Raw genomic sequence first — 18,736 nt, 5'->3', positions numbered from 1 at the left:
TCAGTAGGCCTTGCAAGAGCCAAGAACCAGGGGCTCAGTACAGCCTGTACCTCCACCTTGGCTGCCACCTCCTTTCTCTACCTTTTGCTCTTCCGGGGAAGAGATTTCTCCACGCAGTGAGCATGTGGCCACCAGCAGCTTTTCCCTTCTAGAGTAGATTGAAATATTCACAGTGGGCTCTGATTGCCCCTTCTTGAAATTGTCACATAGTTGGATGGAGTGTTGTTGATGGCTGGCCTAGTTTAGGTTACTTGACTCCATTGACACTTAGCTTGCTTGCACATACTCTTTCTTTTTAAAATCATTTTTATTGAAGCATAACTTACTTTTAATAAAATGGTCTCCTACAAGTATACATACAGTTCAATGAATTTCAAGAAATATGCCTACCCCCATAACTACCACCACAATCAAAATATAGAACATTTCCATCACTCCCAAACTGTCCCCTACCCCTTCCCTGTCATTCGCATTTTTTCCCACTTTAGGTAAGTTTTTCCTTTTCTAGGATTTCATGTAAATGGAATCATGCACTACATAGTCTTTTGTAACTGGCTTGTTTCATTCAGCACAATTGTTTAGAGATTTATCCACATTGTTGTATGTATCAAAGTTCATTCCTTTTTATCGCTGAGTAGTATTCCATGGTATGACTTTATCACAGTTTGTTTTCCATTCATTTGTTAGTGGATGTTTAGGTTGTCTCCAGTTTGGGATATTATGACTAAAGCTGCTATGAATGTTAGTGTACAAGTCTTTGGGTGGACATATATTTTCATTTGTTTTGGGTAAATATCTAGGAGTAGCATTGCTGGGTCATAATGGTAACTTGTTAAGAAAATGTCAAACTTTTTTGAGTAGTTGTACCATTTTCCATTCCCACCCACAGTATGATAATTTCAGTTGCTCCACATCCCGCTAACACTTGGTGTTGTCAATATTTTCACATTTAGCCATTCTGATAGGTGTGTGTACTACCTCACAATGGTTTTAAATTGCATTTCCCTGATGAGTAATAATATTGTAGCTTAGCTTTCCATTTTCTTTTTTTTTAATTAATTAATTTTTTTTGAATTTTTGAATTCTATTTTTGTAAACAGCAGGTTCTTATTAGTTATCCATTTTATACATATTAGTGTATATATGTCAATCCCAATCTCCCAATTCATCACACCACCAATAAAATAATTAATTTTATTTATTTATTTTTGGCTGTGCTGGGTCTTTGTTGCGGCACATGGGCTTTCTCTAGTTATGGTGAGCGGGGGCTACTCTTTGTTGCCATGCGCGAGCTTCTCATTTCAGTGGCTTCTTGTGTTTCAGAGCACAGGCTCTAGTCTCGCTGGCTCAGTAGTTGTGGCGCATGGGCTTAGTTTCTCCACGGCATCTGGGATCTTCCTGGACCAGGGCTCAAACCCGTGTCCCCTGCATTGGCAGGCGGATTCACTGTGCCACCAGGGAAGCCCTCCATTTTCTAAATGATACCTTCTGAAGAGCAGATGTTTTACATTTTGATCAGGTTCCCTTACCTAATTTTTATTTTTTGTTATTATGTTTTGTGTCCTCTCTAAAAATATTGATATAATTGGTTACCCCCAAAGTTGCAATAGTTTCCTCTTTGTTTTATTTTAGAAGTTTTATAGCTTCAGCTTTTATGTTTTGGTCTATGATACATTTTTAGTTAATTTTTGTGTATGGTATAAAGTAAGAGTTGGGATTCACTTTTCTCATATGGATATCCAGTTATTCCAGGACTTGTTTTCGAAAAGAATATCCTTTCTTCACTGAATTACCTCTGCAGCTTTGTTGAAAGTCTACTGACCCTATATATATGGGTCAATTTCTAGACTCTCTGTTCTGTTACATTAAGCTTTATATCTCTCCTTGTGGCAATATCACACTGTCTTGGTTACCGTAGCTTTATAATAAGTCTTGAAATCAGGTAGTATAAATCCTCCAACTCTATTGTACTACTTCAATGTTGGTTTGGCCATTTAGATCTTTTGCATATCCAAACACAATTTTGAATCAGGTTATCAAATTCTATAAAAAACAATTAGGCTTAGATTATTATTGAGATAGCATTTAATTTATAGATTATTTTGAGGCTTGGCATCTTAACAATATTGAGTTTTCTGATCCATGAACATTCTATATCTATTTATTTAGGTCTTCTTTCATTTATCTTGGAAATTTTTTGTAGTTTTCATGTACAGTTCTTGTTCATAATTTGTTAAATTTATCCCTAATATTTCATATATATATCTATTTTAGATTTTTTTTCTTATTTTCTTTCATTCTTCTTGGCTGTATCAGGTCTTAGTTGTGGAACGCTGGATCTTCGTTGAGGCATATGGGATCTTTAGTTGCGGCACGGGCTCTTTGTTGTGGTGCGCAGGCTTCTCTCTACTTGTGGCATGCAGGTTTTTCTCTCTTTCGTTGTGGTGCGCAGGCTCCAGGGCGCGTGGGCTCTGTAGTTGGCGGCAGGTGGGCTCTCTTGTTGAGGCATGTGAGCTCAGTAGTTGTGGCACAAGGGCTTAGTTGCCCCACGGCATGTGGGATCTTAGTTCCTCCACCAGGAATGGAACCTGTGTCCCCTGCATTGGAAGGTGGGTTTTTTTTACCACTGGACCACCAGGGAAGTTCTGATATTTCATATCTTTGAAAGCCATTGTCAGTATTATTATTTATTTATTTATTTATTTATTTTTTGCGGTACGCGGGCCTCTCTCTGTTGTGGCCTCTCCCGTTGCGGAGCACAGGCTCCGGACGCACAGGCTCAGCGGCCATGGCTCACGGGCCCAGCCGCTCCGCTGCACGTGGGATCTTCCCGGACCTGGGCACGAACCTGCGTCCCCTGCATCGGCAGGCGGACTCTCAACCACGGCGCCACCAGGGAAGCCCGTAAGTAGTATTTTTAAAGTTTCATTTTACAGTTTTTTCTTTTTAGCTTTGTAGAGATTCAACTGATTTTAGCGCTTTGACCTCAGATCCTAAGACCTTTCTAAATCATTTATTCCTTAAAATTTTCTGTGTAGAGAAACATGTTATCTGTGAATATAGACAATTTTCTATCTTCTTTTCCAACCTGTATGCCTTTTGTTTCTCTTTTGAGCTTTGTTAAAATGGTTAAGACCTCTAATACAGTGTTAAACAGAAGTGAAGAGAATGTCAATCTTTGCCTTGTTTCTGACCTGAAGGGGAAAGCATTCAGTCTTTCACCATTAGGTATAATATTAACTGTGGGGTTTTTTGTAGATGTTCTTTATCAGGTTGAGGACATTCCTTTCTATTCTTACTTTGCTTGGAATTTTGAATTGGCAAGTGCCTTTTCTGTTCTATAGAGATAATCGTATGAATTTTTCTGTTTTATTCTGTAATATGGTGAGCTATACTGATTAGTTTTTGCACATTAATTCAACTTCACATTCCTGGGCAAGGGATAAACCTGTGTGTGTGTGTGTGTGTGTGTGTGTGTGTTCATGTACTTAAGCATTTTTTTTTGGCTGCGTTTGATTTGTTAATATTTTGTAAATGATTTTTGTGTCTATGTTCATGGGGGATATTTGGTTGTAGTTTTCTTTACTTATAATGTCTTTGTTTGGATTTGGTATCAGGTTAATGCTGGCCTTAGAAAATAAGTTAGGAGTATTACTTTCTCCTTTACTTTATAAGATAGTTTTTGCCACATTGGTGTTATTTCTGTTAAGTGTTTGATAGATTTCATGAGTGTAACCACTTGGGTCTGGAACTTCCTTTAACATTCATTATAGTGCAAGTTTGCTGTACCCAAATTCTCCCAACATTTGTTTGTCTGGAAAAGTTTATTTTTGCCTTCAGTTCTGAAAGTTATTTTCATTGGTTTTAGATTTCTAGGTTAGCAAGTTATTTTTCTTTTAGCACTTTAAGGATATTCCATTGTCTATGGCTTGTGTGGTTTCTGACAAAAAGTCTGAGATATTTATTGTCTTTGCTCCTCTGTACCTAATTTTGTCTCTTTTCTCTGGTTGCTTTAGAACTGGGAGTTTGTAGTTTTCATAATATTAGGAAAAATTCTGGCCAAATCTTTCTTCACATATTTTTTCTTGCCCCTTCCCCCCTTTTTTATCCTGGACTCCAGTTACACATATGTTAGATCACTTGATACTGTATGACAAGTCACTGAGGCTCTGCTCATTTGTTTTTCTATCTTTCTTTCTCTCTGCTTCATTTTAGATAGTTTGTAGTAATGTCTTCTAGATCATCTTTTTTCTTCCGCATATCTAATCAGCTGTTAATCTCATCCACTGGAATTTTTATTTCAGATATTCTATTTTTCATTTCTAGGAATTCTTTTTGGCTCCTTACATCTTATATTTGTATCCTCATTATGCTCATGTTTTTCTTTTCTTGGGGGTAGGGTTCACTATTTACTTATGGCAAATATTCCACATCCATGATCCTCTCCAGTCAGAAGTTCTTTGAGAGGATGCCATGGGCCTTGGCCAGTCAGAGAATGGCATCATCTGACTCTCCCATCCTGTGAATGGCCCCACAGATAGCCTAGGTTTTGAAATGGGTGTTGAACCTGCCTGTTACTTTGTTAACCTCAGCCAAGTTCACCTGGACTGACGCGTGGTCTTTGGCGCCGATGATGCAGTTGCTGGCAGAGTATTTCTGCGGCAAATACAGGTCCACGAACTCTCTGGCATCATTTTGCATGTTGAGGGCATGTCTGGTGGCACCACAACAAGCATGGGAGCAGAAAGGAAGCGCCGCATCCCCCAGCAGTGCTGATGTTCATGTTTTTCTTTAACGCTCCGCGCATACTTATAACATTTAAAATAGCTGTTTTAAAGCTATTTTCTGTTAATTTCCTCATCTCTTTCATTTCTGGTTCTGATTGTATTGACTGATTTTCCTCCTGGTTACATTTTCATGCACCTTCACTTGTGTATTAATTTTATTGGTTGCTGGATACTGTGAATTTTACCTTGCTGAGTACTGTATTTTGGTTTTTGCTTTTTTTTTTTAATTTAAGGAGTGTCAACCTTTTTTTCTGACAGGCACTCATAATGTCTTCAGATCAGCTTAACCTTCTCAAGACTATTTTTCAAGATGTTTAGGCAGTGTCTAGAATACCCTTCTTTCTAGATCTAGTTTAGCTTACTTATGGAATCTTTCATAAATGCACTATTTATTCAATAAGATTTTCTCCACTCTGAATGGTGGGAACCCAAATGATTCCTAACCCCATTTGAGTTCTGAGAAATGTTTGGTTTTGGCTCCCTATCAAATTTTCTTTCCCTAGCAGTTGTCCTTGCCTGGCCTCCACAATGCTCAAATTGATATTTAGCCAGAATCTCCAAGGTGTGACAATTCTGGATCTCAATCTGTCTTCTCTTTCTCCTCTCTTTTTGCATTCCCTGCTCTTTGGTACCCTGTGCTGCACATTCTAATTGCCTCCACCTTACCAAACTATGATCTCTGTCTCCTCAACTTGGGGTGACCATCGGACTGTTTCTTTTCTCTTCTCTGCCCTGCTATCTGGACATTTTGTCCAGGAAGAAAGCTAGTGTGATTACAGGGCTTACTTTATTTGTTTCCCTTCTCTCGGGGATCACAGTCCTGCACTTCCTGTTGTCCAATGTGTTAAAACATTTTTTTCGTATGTTTTTCCCCAGGTTTTTTTTTTTTTTTTTCCTCACCTGTTTAAAGTGCTAGGGCAAGTCCCATATCAGTTATTTCTCATAGGTGGAAACAGAAGCCCATCCTGGTTTGATTTTTTGTTTGTTTGTTTTGTGTTTTATTTGTTTTGCATTTGTTTAGTTCCCTGCTTTAGTACCATGTTTTTGTCCAGACTTTAGCGTTTCCCCTAACGATGTGAATATCATTCACCCTATTTTATACTCACACTGAATGAACTAGTGATTACCACTGGGGAGAGGGTGGGGATGAGGGGCAATATATAGGTAGGAGAGGGAATAAAAGGTTATTATAGGATTATATGAAATTATCTGTGTGAAACTTTTGGAAATTGTAAAGCATGGTAGAATTTAAAGAATCTTTCATTCAATAATAAATAAATAAATAATTTAAAAACATCAGAAATTCAAAACTTCAGTTTTAATCATTTGACCATAAGCACAGGTGACTGAAAATAGACTTTCAAAAAGGCTTTCTCAGTAAGTGCAAACCTTTGAAAAAGAAAAAAAAAAAAACGCAATTGTATACAGTGGCTCTTTGTGTAACTTAACCTGCTTACAAAGCTATTTTCATTTATAGAGTTGTATTGTCTCTACAGTTATCAGTCATTTCTAAGAGCAGAAACGTTTTAAGAATCTGTATTGGCAAGCAGAGTAAACATGCTTTGAAAGGCTCAAAATGCAATATGAGCTATTACTCCACACACTTCTATTCTGCGCAAGGGCATCCGTCCTGACAGCTCCATTCTCTCACTGGCTCTTCTACCCTGGTGGCTACTACCGAAGGCCTGTTCAAAACAGAGCTGAAGCACTCCATTTGTCACTCCCTGTCTTTGGTATGGGATTCTCTCTAAGGAAATTTGACATCTCCTGTCCCATTTATTTTGATATTTCCTACTTGCAGACAGTTAAAACACAATACAGGCTTTGGAGTCAAACAGACCTGGGTGTTTCAAGTATTAGCTTCATCTCAAGTTATTTGATGTCTCTGACAGTTTTTTTTGTTTGCTTGTTTAAACTCATCTACAAAATGGGAACACCAGTATTTAACCAGCAGGACAATTGTGGGCATTCGAAGAGGGTCATGTGCCTGGCCCACTGCCTGACACACAGGGCCTCCTCAAAAATTCATAGCTGTGACTGCTGTTACTTGCCTCTGCTAGATTTCATCTAAGATGACATTTTGCTCAAATACCACAGTTCTGTAAACAGCATTTTGCCTTTGCATTATTGTTAACACTAATTACTACAGCCTAAAGTGCCAGTGAAATGAACAGACACTGATTTTAATGCCCCAGCAGTTACTACCATGTAAGGTTAGAGTATCTAATGCCAAGACAAAGATTAAATCATTAGGCCCAAATCTTCCTTCCCATAATGCTATTTTCTTTTTTGGTGTGAAATTCACTAAAATGAAATTAATCATTTAAAAGTATACAATTCAGTGGTATTTAGTATGTTCACAGGGTTATGCAACTACCACCTCTATCTAGTTCCACCATAGTTCCAACACCCCAAGAGAGCATCCTGTACCCATCCTCCTCTTCCCCAGCCCCTGGCCACCACCAATTTGCTTTCTGCCTCTGTAGATTTACTTATTCTAGATATTTCATATAAATGGAGTCATATAATGTGTGGCCTCTTGTGTCTGGCTTCTTTCATTTAACGTATTATTTTTGAGCTTTATCAGTGCTGTAGCATGTAGCAGTACTTTACTCTTTTTACGGTAGATTATATTCCATTTTGTGGATGTACTATATTTTGCTTACCAATTCATTCATTGCTGTGCATTTGGGTTGTTTCCAATGTTTCCCATTGTGAAAAGTGCTGCTCTGAATATTTGTATATATGTATTTGAGTATCTGTTTTCAATTCTTTTGGGTATATACTTATGAGTGGAATTTCTGGGTCATATGATAATTCTGTATTTAACTTTTGGGGGATGCTTTGGCTTTTTTCTCCAAGGGAAAAGGCACAACCAGAGAAATGGGACCTGAGAATTTATGTGAATTTATGTGGGCCAGGCAGCCAGTCCAATTTGTGTCTACCCCTCTCAGCCAACCCTTGACCTTGTCTTTACCTTCTTCTTACAGCAGAGAAAGGTGAGTGCTGTGGGTCACTTACACCCCTGGCCTGTCTCCCGTAGGGCTGTGTCTGGCTGTCCCTGAAAAAACTGTGAGATGGTGCACTATCTCAAGTCATGAGGCCAATAAATGCTACAGCTTCCGTGACAACATAAATAATGTCCTTTCAGTGGAGGGTCCTCATGTCACCTGTGTGGAGAGAACCTCTTACCTTGAGTGCATCAAGGCCATTGTGGTAAGTCACTGGTGCCTAAGAAGAGTGGAAGAAAATCCATACTTTCTCCTTTTTTTGTACTTGTTATAGTTTATTGCTTCAGAACAACTTTCTCCCCCAAGGAACTAGACCATGCTTTAGAGGAGAAAGAAATAAGCTAAATACTTGAAAGTACAGAGACTATGTGTAGATGAAAATATAGGTGCTCAACATTCATTAATAGTGAAAACAACAATAATAATAATTAAACAACTGATAGAGAAGGATTCAGTGAAAATGGCCACAGTAAAGCAAGGCCAGAATTGCACTGAAAGAGAAATCTATAAAGACTCAGAAATAAACAAGAAGCTGTAGTATCACTATTATTACTTAATATTGTTTTTGGAATTTCCTAGTAATGCAATGATATAAAATACATATGAGATAGAAACAAACAAAATATCAATATTTTCAGATGCTTGCATGCCTAGAAAGTACAATGGAATCAAGAGAAATGTTACCATAATTATTAATGAAAAAATTAGTTTGGTAAAAGATAAATATATCACAATTAATGTCATTTTCATATATCAACAGTCACTAGTTGGGGAAAAATAACCCCAAATTGTGATCTCATTTACATTTAAAATGATATACAGAAAAATGTTGCAGGGAAAAAATCATATGAGAGATCCGCAAGATTATTATAAATGTAATACAAAAGTCTGAGACAAATGAACAGTACTTATTAATAAATTAAAGCATATGCCATATTCCCAGATGGGAAGACTAAACTTCGTATATGTGCACATTTTCCCAAAGTTAATTCATAAATTTAATATAATTGTTATCAAAATTATATTATAAAATTTAAAAAGTCAGTAAAATAAGTTTATAATTCTTAAGAAGAAGTATGGGTGAGAATATAAAATAGTATTATGAAAAATAAAATGAGCTGAGGAGTAGCTGAGGCCTTCCTGCAACTATAACATATTTAATAACAGCATTACAAAGAACAGGGTCCTCGGCCAGATGTAGAAGATCTGGAAGAGAACAAAATTCAGACATATTCCGAGCTTTCTATACATACATCCATCTGTCTAATTATCTACATGATATGATGTAGTTGCAAACTATGATGAATGTCCAACACTAAGGCAGTCTGGTCCTAGGCTTAATGGTTACATACACATAGATTTAGATATTGTATGATAAGGCATACTTTACAAACAAATGTCTGAGAAAGGATTCTTTAGTTGGACAACTGGATAGCCATTTAGAAATAAAATCAAGTGAGATTTTTAATCCATTTACCAAAATAAACTCCCAGCTTGACTCAATTTGACTAATGTAGATAGATATAAAAAGATAAATCACAGAAGTAGACAAATTTGGAAACGTAAAAATTTTAAGTCTCTGACAAAGGAAAAAAATTAAAGCCCTAAGCATACAGAAAAATATATTCACATCAGCTATAATGAAACAGTGTAGTGTAAAAGCTATGTAAAGATGTCATTTAAATTTATAAGAAATGCTTAAGAATAACAAGCTATAAACAAACTACTCACAGAAATGACAACTAATAGACGATACAAGTAAGGAAAGGAAAATGTTCATCCTTTATAATAATCAAAGGATGCAAATAAAACCACCTTAAGGTAGCAGTTTATATCTCGTAATGTGATAACATTTCTTAAATGATAGTATTTCTTGCCAGTAGTTTTGCGTGAAATTGGTATGCATTGCTATGGGCATTAGAAATTATAAATTTCTACATCATTTCTGGAGAAAAATTTGGAAATATTCAGTAAGGGTCATAAAGATGTACACAAACTTTATTTATTTTCTCTAATTCATTCATATTTATATATGACCTTATGCAATTGTGGGACCTGGTTAAGAGATATCTGTAAGACTATTGTCTTTGCATCTGATACTGGAACTTGAGGAGGAGGTGGGCAGGAGGGGGAAGATGTGTGAAAAGCAGGAAAGACTGAGAACCATCTAGAACCTCTGTCATGAGCTGGAGCCCATGGGGATGGACTGAAACCTGTTCTTGTTGCTTCTGACCTTGATGGTGTTCACAAGGCCTTCTTGTCTTTTACCTTTATACTAAATCCCTCCTTTTCTTAAATTGGTTTCTGATACATGCAACCAACAGAATACTAACTTGATATATGTATATACATATGTATACATATACTTATATATGAATACACATTGTAAAATATATGTAAGAAAAAATGAGATGGAGTAAAGGGAGGCAAGTATACAGAAATGTAGTATTAAATTTATAAAAAGCCAAATTACTTTAAATGTCAATTAAGAAATGAATAAAAAGCACTATTTACAATAGCCAAGATACAAAAGCAACCTCAGTGTCCATCAGTAGATGAATGGATAAAGAAGATGTGGTGTATATATACAATGGAATATTACCCATAAAAAAGAATGAAATCTTGCCATTTGTGACAACATGGGTGGACCCAGAGGGTATTATACTAAGTGAAATAAGTCAGGCAGAGAAAGGACAAATGCTGTATGATTTCACTTATACGTGGAATCTAAAAGACAAAACAAATGAACAAATATAACAAAACAGAAACAGAGTCATAGATACAGAGAACGGGTGGTTGCCGGAGGGGAGATGGGTAGGAGGAGGAAAGATATAGGTGGGGGAGATTGAGAGGTACAGACTTCCAGTTGAAAAAAAAAGATTTCCATGAGGAAATGAGGGGTAGGGAATAATCCAACCTCATTTTTGAGAAGAGGCTGTGAAGTTACTGCTTCTCTCAGGGAGGAAGGAATTCTTGGCTGAGAGATCCTTGAAGAGGGAATCCAGACTCAAGAGTGCAAACCATGACTTCTTATGGGTGGAAATATTCTACAACTCATTCACTCAATTCAACATTTATTGGACACCTACTGGCAGTCGGTGCTGGGATTTGGCGGGATAAAACAACACAGTAACATCCCCACCCTGGAGGAGGCTGCATTTCAAAGGGGAGGACAAACAATAAATAGGTTTGTCAGATGGTTGATAAGGGCTCAGGAGAGAAACAGAGGGCTTCCAGCATTTATGAGGTGGCAGTTTTAAGAGCACAGTCGGAGGAAAGCTCACTGAGAAGGCTTTTGAGCCAACACTAGGGAGGCAGAGGAGGTCTGAGCCATACCAAGTATCCATGGCGATACTTGTCAAGTGTCCCTGGCAGAAGGTTGGGTGAGTCTTCCTCAGAGGTGAGGGGCTTCATTCATGTCTGGCCTTTTCTCTTTCAGGCAAACAAAGCAGATGCTGTGACCATTGATGGAGGTTTGGTGTTTGAGGCAGGCCTGGCCCCCTACAACCTGAAGCCTGTTGTGGCAGAATTCTACGGGTCAAAAGATGGTGCGTCTTCCACGGGGACCCAGGTCTCTGTTCTGACACAGCAGCCACAGCAGAAGGCAGGGACTCTGTTGGCATTACACTTGCAGGGAACAAAGCTGCTGGAGTTCTTTAGACTGTGAGAGGCTGTTACCTCCGCTAACTCATGGGGGCTGGGATCTTGGCTCTTTCTGGGAAGCTGTGAACTCTGAGCATCCTGATGGGAATGCTGCTTGTGCTGCTGAGTGAGAGCGGACATGTTGTCCAGAGTCCACTGCCCGCCCGGTGGGGTCGCCCATCTCTGGAGACACACAGACCTGGACAGCCTCTCTGTGTGCCAAGTCCTCTGCAGTTGCTAGACAACACAGTTTGAAGAATGGGGTTTGGGGAGGCGAAGAATGGGGTGCCTGCCATACTTGTCCATGAGTGTCACCAGTGTGTGTGTGAGCACGGTCTGTCTCAATTTGAGTCCAGCTTGCAGGGCCCTGGCGAAACCCTGGAGACGCCCTCCATACCTTCCCCCCACACCTTCATCTTTGTGCCCAGGCTGCAGACAGAGAAGGGAGAAGAGCCCATGGGGAGAAACAGTAAATCTCAATGACTGGGAGCTGCAGGCCCTGTAATAGCTGGTGCAGAAAAAGAACTCAAGTGTATTGCCTTGAAGAGGGGCAGTTTCCTTTCTTCTGTCAATCAAGGGCCTTTCCCTTTCCTTTTCTGCCTGCTTACCAGGAGATGTTGCAGGTCCTAGGATCCCCCCAAGTTCCATTGCACACACTCTGTAAGATGAGTGGCAATGACGTGGCATCTTCCTTTGGCCCTTCTTTCTCTGCTCCTTTTCAGATCCACAGACTCACCATTATGTTGTAGCCGTGGTGAAGAAGGGCAGCGATTTCCAGCTGAACCAGCTCCAAGGCAAGAAGTCCTGCCACACAGGCCTGGGATGGTCTCCTGGGTGGAACATCCCCATCGGGATACTTCTTCCCTCTGACTTGGTTGAAAAAGGTAAGCTGGCTGGGACGGGGTGCCCTGAGGCAGGGCTCCTACTCCCAGCACCCACGTGGATTCTATTGGGGCCTTACGAACACTAACAGGCGTACAGGTTTCATAAACTCCAAGATGGGGACAACCTGCTTTAAACGTGTGCTGTCTGGGTTTGCTGCACCAGCGAGCCTTGGGAACTGGCAGCTGAGTCTTTCCTTCTCTCAGCAAAGGAACCCCGGTCTCTGAGCTCCTGGCAGCCCCACATTCACGGTAATCCCAGCAGTTTGGCTTGATAAGGGCCATCGTGGAGGCTGATGAGAAAGGGGAACTGCCTTCCAGCTGCCCAGGAAGGCTCACTGGGGATGATCGCCATACCGCCAGCAGTCAGGCCTCAGTGCTGTGGGTGAGGGCTTGGGATGAAGGTGAGAGGGGATGAGTGGACCAGAGCTATGATTTTTTGTGTACTCCAGTCTCTTGTTCAGTTCAGATGAGCCATGGTGAGCCTAGGGTGCCTTTTCAGCCCCTGAAAGATGACAGCCAAATTTTCTGTGCTCTGCAAAATTGTGTCTTTTTGAGCCCTGCCGGCTCTGCAGCATTTATGTTTCACCTGTGTTTGGGGCTGCAGAGGTCAGATGGGGTGCTGCAGCCTGGGCCACAGCTCTGGCCATGTTTGCCCTTTCTTGGGGTTCCTGCTTGCCCCAGTGTCAGATGCTGTGGGACGTCTGTCTGGGCGGTTATGATGCGGCTGTTGGCACACCCCCGCGCCCATGAGGCAAGTTAATCCAACCCCCTCCCATGAGTTCCTGGAAGAGGGATCCCCGGGAGCCACCACAGACCCTGGATCAGAAGAGGAGAGGGGTGGGTGGGACCACGTCCTGAGATAAGGAAGGGCTGTCAGGGGTTCCTGCGTGTTTAGAGTCCTGCGGCCTCCCCCACCACCCCCGAGCCTCCGTGTTGGTGAGCTAACCAGGTGAGTGGTGCTGGGGCTGCAGCTTGGGTCAGTGCAGCTCAGCAGTTTTCGTGCCCTTCAGGGGACAGGCTGGGAAGCTTCTTTTGGGCTGGAGCCCCGGGACCACGCGTGAGCCAGCCACGCCCTCAGACCCGGGCACTGTCGGCCACCTCTGCACACCCACTTCCTCATGACAGTCCCAGGCAGTGCATGCAGACCTCTGGGCTCTCACATACGGACACACACACACACACACACACACACACACACACACACACGCATGCATGACCAAGGGGCCCCGGCAGCTCATGCCCTGAGGTCCGTGTGTCTCCGTGTTGAGCAGCAGCGGCTAAGTTCTTCGCGGGCAGCTGCGTCCCCTGTGCGGATCAGACAGCTTTCCCCAAACTGTGCCAACTGTGTGCGGGGAAAGGGACGGACAAGTGTGCCTGCAACTCCCACGAACCGTACTTCGGCTACTCAGGGGCCTTCAAGTGAGTGGGGCCCCCTTGCTCCTCTTCCTCACTCTGATGATGGGGAAACTAAGGCACAGTGAGTGGACGGGGCCTGCCCCAGACCACCTAGAGTGTCGGTGTGAAACACAGGGTCTCGAGTGCCTCCCACGGCCCACCCTCGTTCCTGCTCGTCCTGAGGGGCAGTCCTCTGTGGGGGAGCCCCGCTCGTCTCCCCAGATGGAGGGGTCTGGACCAGGGAGGTCTCTGGGATCCATGGACACAGGCTTGGACTCCCAGCTGGGCCAAGGGCTGGGAACCCTCCCCCACACCAGCTGCTTCTCTCTACCTGAGTATCTCTGTGTCAGGGACGCATGCTGCTTCTCCCCACCTCCCTCTCAGCCCCCTGCCTGCAGGCACCTCTCCATACTCCACGCCCTGCAAGAGACATAGCTGCTGCTCAAAACCAGAGCAAAACTGGCCGGGAGTCCAAGCCTGTCTAGAGTTTTTAACCTCTATGTAAAAGGCTTTAAACCTTTTTTTTTTTTTTTAATCTGTTGCTTTTGGCTGCCTTCGAAGAGGAAGGTGGTGGGTTCCTCTTTTGCAGCCTCCCTCCCCAGAGTTGCCTGGGATGTAGCTTAGGGGGCTCCTGCTTGCTTCAGACCTGGCTTGGCTGTGGGGATTCAAAGGGTCTTCAGACAGGGCCATCACCTCTGTGAGGACGGACTGAAGCCTGGGAAACTGTGGGTGAAGCCCTGTTAGCCAGTGGCCCGGGGCAGAGCCTGGGGAGGGGGGTACTGGGGGAGGGGCGAGACTGTGCTGTGGACAGTGCCTGACCACAGCTGTCCTGGTCCTCAGGTGTCTTCAGGACAGTGTGGGGGACGTGAGCTTCGTGAGGCACATGACGGTGTTTGGTAAGTGCCGGATGGAGGAAGAATCCTGCGGGCCACCCTCTGGCCAGAGGAACTCATTCCTTCCTGAGCCGCCTTACATCTAGAGATGGGTGGTGCTAAGATCTTAATGAAATAGGAGAGTTTCTGTATAAAAAACACTTCCACTATTTGTACTTTGTTTAGTGCTCAGTTTGTTCAGTCTATAAATCTACCAAACAAATCTGAGCATTTAAGCATTACTTACCAACTAATAAAACAAGTTTTAATAATCAGATTCTCTTAGTCACTGAAATACCAGTTTCCGATCTAATCACTTTCTCCTGAATACTTCATTATGAAGGGCTCCTAAATGCTTTAATCACCTTAAACAAACACAGATTATTATAATGATTTCAGAACTTATTAGCACATCTATAATTAAATCTGTTGCAAAAGCATTACTACCATGGACAAAGATGTATTTCTATGTTAAAAAAAAAAAAAACCTTCCAGAGTTTTGGGCAGTTTATCAGAAACAAACAAACAAAATAATATTTCAGACAAGTTCAGTTTACAGATTCTGGGTTTTATAACCAATTAAATTTCTGTTAGATACAAAACACACTTGTATCACTTAGGATGTTTAAACAAGAGATGTGTATTTTATGCTAGGTTCATTTTTTAAAATGTGCCTGCCACCTCAAGGAGAATTTTGAGCCCTCACTTTTTCCAGGGGCCTTGGTTCCTCGCAGCCTGGTGTCTTTCCCTGACATGGAGCAGAAGTGTAGTGGCTTTGTTCCCTTGCTCAGCTGTTCACAATTCACTGTCCCCTCATTATCACACACTGACCTGGTTTGCTAGCATTTTGGCAATTCATGTGTATCTTATCATCAATAATTTTAATTAGTGGTGTCATCTATGGGTTTTGTCTCCCAGAATCAAAGTTGTTCCCGATAGCCGTCATTGTTATTTCCTCTGGCTGCTCAAGTTGGCACAGTTAGGCCAATGGGTAGCATCTTCTAATGCTCACCCTGGAGAACTGAAAACATCCTCACTTTCTGAAAACAACCAATTGTCCGAGACCATCCCAATTTCCCTTTGCTGAAAGTCACATGTCCACTATTATATAAGATCCCTCATTGTCTTTTAAGCAGAAGTTTCTGAGTTTCATTGTCCTAGCTTGGCGCTGTGTCAGCCACAGACTAACTCAGACTTTGATGAGTTCCCTTAACCCTCTTAGCCTCAGTCTCCTCATCTCTAGAATAGGATAATCTGGATAATCTACCAGCCTCCCCCAGTTGTTATGAGGATTAAACGAGACAGAGCATGGAGAGCCTTCAGGTCAGTCTTTGGTGTGCTGTGAGCTCTCAGAAAACGTTTGCTGTCACCATCCTTGTTAGCAGAGCCTTGGGCTGAGCATGCCTCCTAGCCCTGGGTCTCTCTGCAGTGAGAACGTGTCATTTCATCTCCTGAGGGCTCAGCATCCTCACCTGTATAAAATGTATTTGGAAAAGATTGTCTTTTAGTCCTCCTCAGGCTGTTAAAAAATGATTAAAGAAGACAGTTTAGGTGATACAAACTTCAACACTTCTTGAAGTGGGCAGTCTCCATTCAGAGAACTGCAAAATAGGGCAGAAGGCAGGAAGCTTTGATAGGGTAAAGAACAACTAAGAGAAAAATAGATAATATCTGATTGGCTGGGGCCACATTGCCAAGGATGAGAAGGAAGAAGGAAGGAAGTATAGACCCAGAGTTGGCTTGGCACTGGGGGCCTGGCTGACTGGATAGACTGCGTTTCTGGTCAGGCAGAACATTTACAGGCACAGGAAGTTATCTAAGTTTCAGTGGTGACGTGGCATCCCAGGCAGGAGCGGCTCCATCTTGGGCTTAGAAAGTTATTTCAACAAATCCCCAAACAATCTGGGATACAGGGAGGGGCAGGGACCACACCTCCTTCTCTGCCTGCCGTCGGCTCATGTGGGCTTCCCTCCACAGAGAACCTGGCTGACAAGGCTGACAGGGACGAGTATGAGCTGCTCTGCAGGGACAACACCCGGGGGCCTGTGGACGAGTACGAGAGGTGCCACCTGGCCCGGGTCCCTTCCCACGCTGTCGTGGCACGAAGCATGGGCGGCAAGGAGGACTTGATCTGGGAGCTTCTCAACCTGGCCCAGGTAGCCCCACCCACCATCCTCTCCTCCTGCGTAGGGGTCCCTGCTTGGATTTGGGGCACTCTCGTTGACTCCCTTTTAGCCACTGTGGAAGTCGTGGGTGTCCAGCACAGCGGGAACCATGCCACATGTCCTCCGCTTCACTGATAAGCCCTCGGTCTGGATACGTGATGGGCAGCAGTGGCCATAAAACTCCCTCCCTTGGCATCATCAACGCCATGGGCCAAAGACTGCACAGAAGCCCCTTGTTGCCCCAATTTATTCTTCTCAGTTGTAAAGAGGTCCTCAGGCTACAATGCAGGTGCCGTTCCTCCATGAGGTGCTCCCCTCTTATCCCATTGGTGGGGACCCCTCAGCGGCAGGTTCCCGGCTGTGAGCATTCTGTGTCCTGCGCCGGCGGCCCTCTCTCCCAGCCCGCCCTCATCGGTCACCTGTCCCATCTCTGTCAGCACCCTCTGCTCAGCACTGGGTGGTCAGAGATGAACTAGACACAGACCTGCCCTTGGGTCACTCACAGACGACTGTGGAAGATACGGTGAGCACATTATAGACACAGATAATCACCAGAGGGCACAACCTTGGGGACATGGATTATGCACTTTGAAGGGACTGACTTGCAGGGCATATCTGGAAAGGTTCCTGGGCCCCGGGGTAAGCTGTGGGCACCCCAAGGAAATGTGGGGTTTGCCAGAGAAGGCAACATGCAGAGCCACTGCAAAAGCAAAAAGCAGACAGACGTCGCAAAGAGCGTGTGGGTAGGTGTTACCGTCAGCTACCATCAGGAATGGCTTTGGGCCAGTCAGTGGGAGTTATACGCAAAGGGCCCTTCGCTTTTTGGGGGGGCCAGAAAGAGGAAGGGACTGCTTGAAGGCCTTCAGTGGCAGGCTTGGGGTGGCAGATGCGCCCAGGACTTCTGATCTCCAGGCTTGATGGTCCTGGATCAGCACCCACTCCAGGATGAAGCCCACCGGAGCCACTTGGGGCAATCAGATGGCCAGCAACAAGGCCACCATCACTGGCTGCCCCATGGGAATGCAGCATAGGAGAGGGGCAGCTGCCTGGCCCATGGTGACCATTACCCTTTATGCAGACCTGGGGGCAGCCTCTGGCAGTCTCCCTGAGGTCCACAAAGCAGACAAGCTGGGATTTGCTGGAGAAGATTTGAGAACCCCATGAGCCACAGGGACTTTGGAGGGCCTTGGCATGGTCTTTACTCTCAGGCACTCATATTTCTCTCGCTCTCTGCTCTCCTTGTCTGGTTTGGGGTTTGGTTTTCCTTTACTTCCTTATGCTAGCCTCCTTTCTTCACTGTTTCTTTTATCCTTTGAACAGGAAAATTTTGGAAAAGACAAGTCAGCAGAATTCCAGCTCTTTGGCTCTCCTCATGGAAAGGACCTGCTGTTTACGGACGCCGCCCTTGGGTTTTTAAGAGTCCCACCTAAGATGGACGCCAAGCTATACCTGGGATATGAGCATTTTTCTGCCATCCAGCATGTAATGAGTGGTGTGTAAGGTCCTGCGGGGGGACCTGGAGAGCTTGGACATGGGGCAGGGTGTGGCCATGGAGGTTTTCCTGGTGCCCACAAGCCTCACCTCACCCAACCTTCACTGGGCTGCAGGGCCCAAGGGAACTACCACCTGCATTGGGTTCATGCAAGGATTTTCTGCTGATCTGGGGAAAAGGCCTGAATTAGGGGGTCACAAAAGGCTTTGAAACACCTTCAGATTACAGGCAACTTGAAGTAATGATGGTCCTGGCTCCCTTGTGTGAACCAGGGTTGCCCCACCCTGCAGTAGGTAGCCCATCCTAAACTGCAGTGGGAACACAGCCTCTGCCACCACCGGGAGCACAGCTAGAATTTCAGAGGGTTTTAATCCAGTGCCTGCTTTCCCTTGGATCTCCATGGTTTATTTCTTCCTTCCTTCCTTCTTTCCTTTTTCTTCCCCCCTTCATTTAGTTAACCAGTAGTTATGGAGCATCTACCAAAGCCC

At 43.5% G+C, this 18,736-nt stretch overlaps 1 protein-coding gene and 1 pseudogene across 3 annotated transcripts in view; one reads left to right on the top strand and one right to left on the bottom strand.

The window, feature by feature from the left end:
• The window catches only part of LOC309962232 (inhibitor of carbonic anhydrase), a 40,296-nt gene that overhangs the window by 1,807 nt on the left and 19,753 nt on the right, over nt 1–18,736 (top strand). For both annotated transcript variants that reach the window (XM_082839910.1, XM_082839909.1), the window contains exons 2-8: nt 7,831–8,003; nt 11,238–11,346; nt 12,163–12,324; nt 13,596–13,743; nt 14,560–14,615; nt 16,569–16,747; nt 18,077–18,248. In XM_082839910.1, coding sequence (XP_082696036.1) covers nt 7,831–8,003; nt 11,238–11,346; nt 12,163–12,324; nt 13,596–13,743; nt 14,560–14,615; nt 16,569–16,747; nt 18,077–18,248 — 999 coding nt within the window. The remainder of the gene's footprint in view (nt 1–7,830; nt 8,004–11,237; nt 11,347–12,162; nt 12,325–13,595; nt 13,744–14,559; nt 14,616–16,568; nt 16,748–18,076; nt 18,249–18,736) is intronic.
• LOC309962451 (small ribosomal subunit protein eS21-like) lies at nt 4,450–4,701 on the bottom strand (annotated as a pseudogene). The gene has a single exon. The product of its transcript is annotated as a small ribosomal subunit protein eS21-like (transcript).

This window comes from Leucopleurus acutus (genome assembly GCF_964270905.1).
Source record: "Leucopleurus acutus genome assembly, chromosome: 5".
In the NCBI taxonomy this organism is placed as follows: Eukaryota; Metazoa; Chordata; class Mammalia; order Artiodactyla; family Delphinidae; genus Leucopleurus; species Leucopleurus acutus.
The sequence above is the reverse complement of the archived record's forward strand: the minus strand, read 5'-3'. Positions and strand labels throughout refer to the sequence as shown.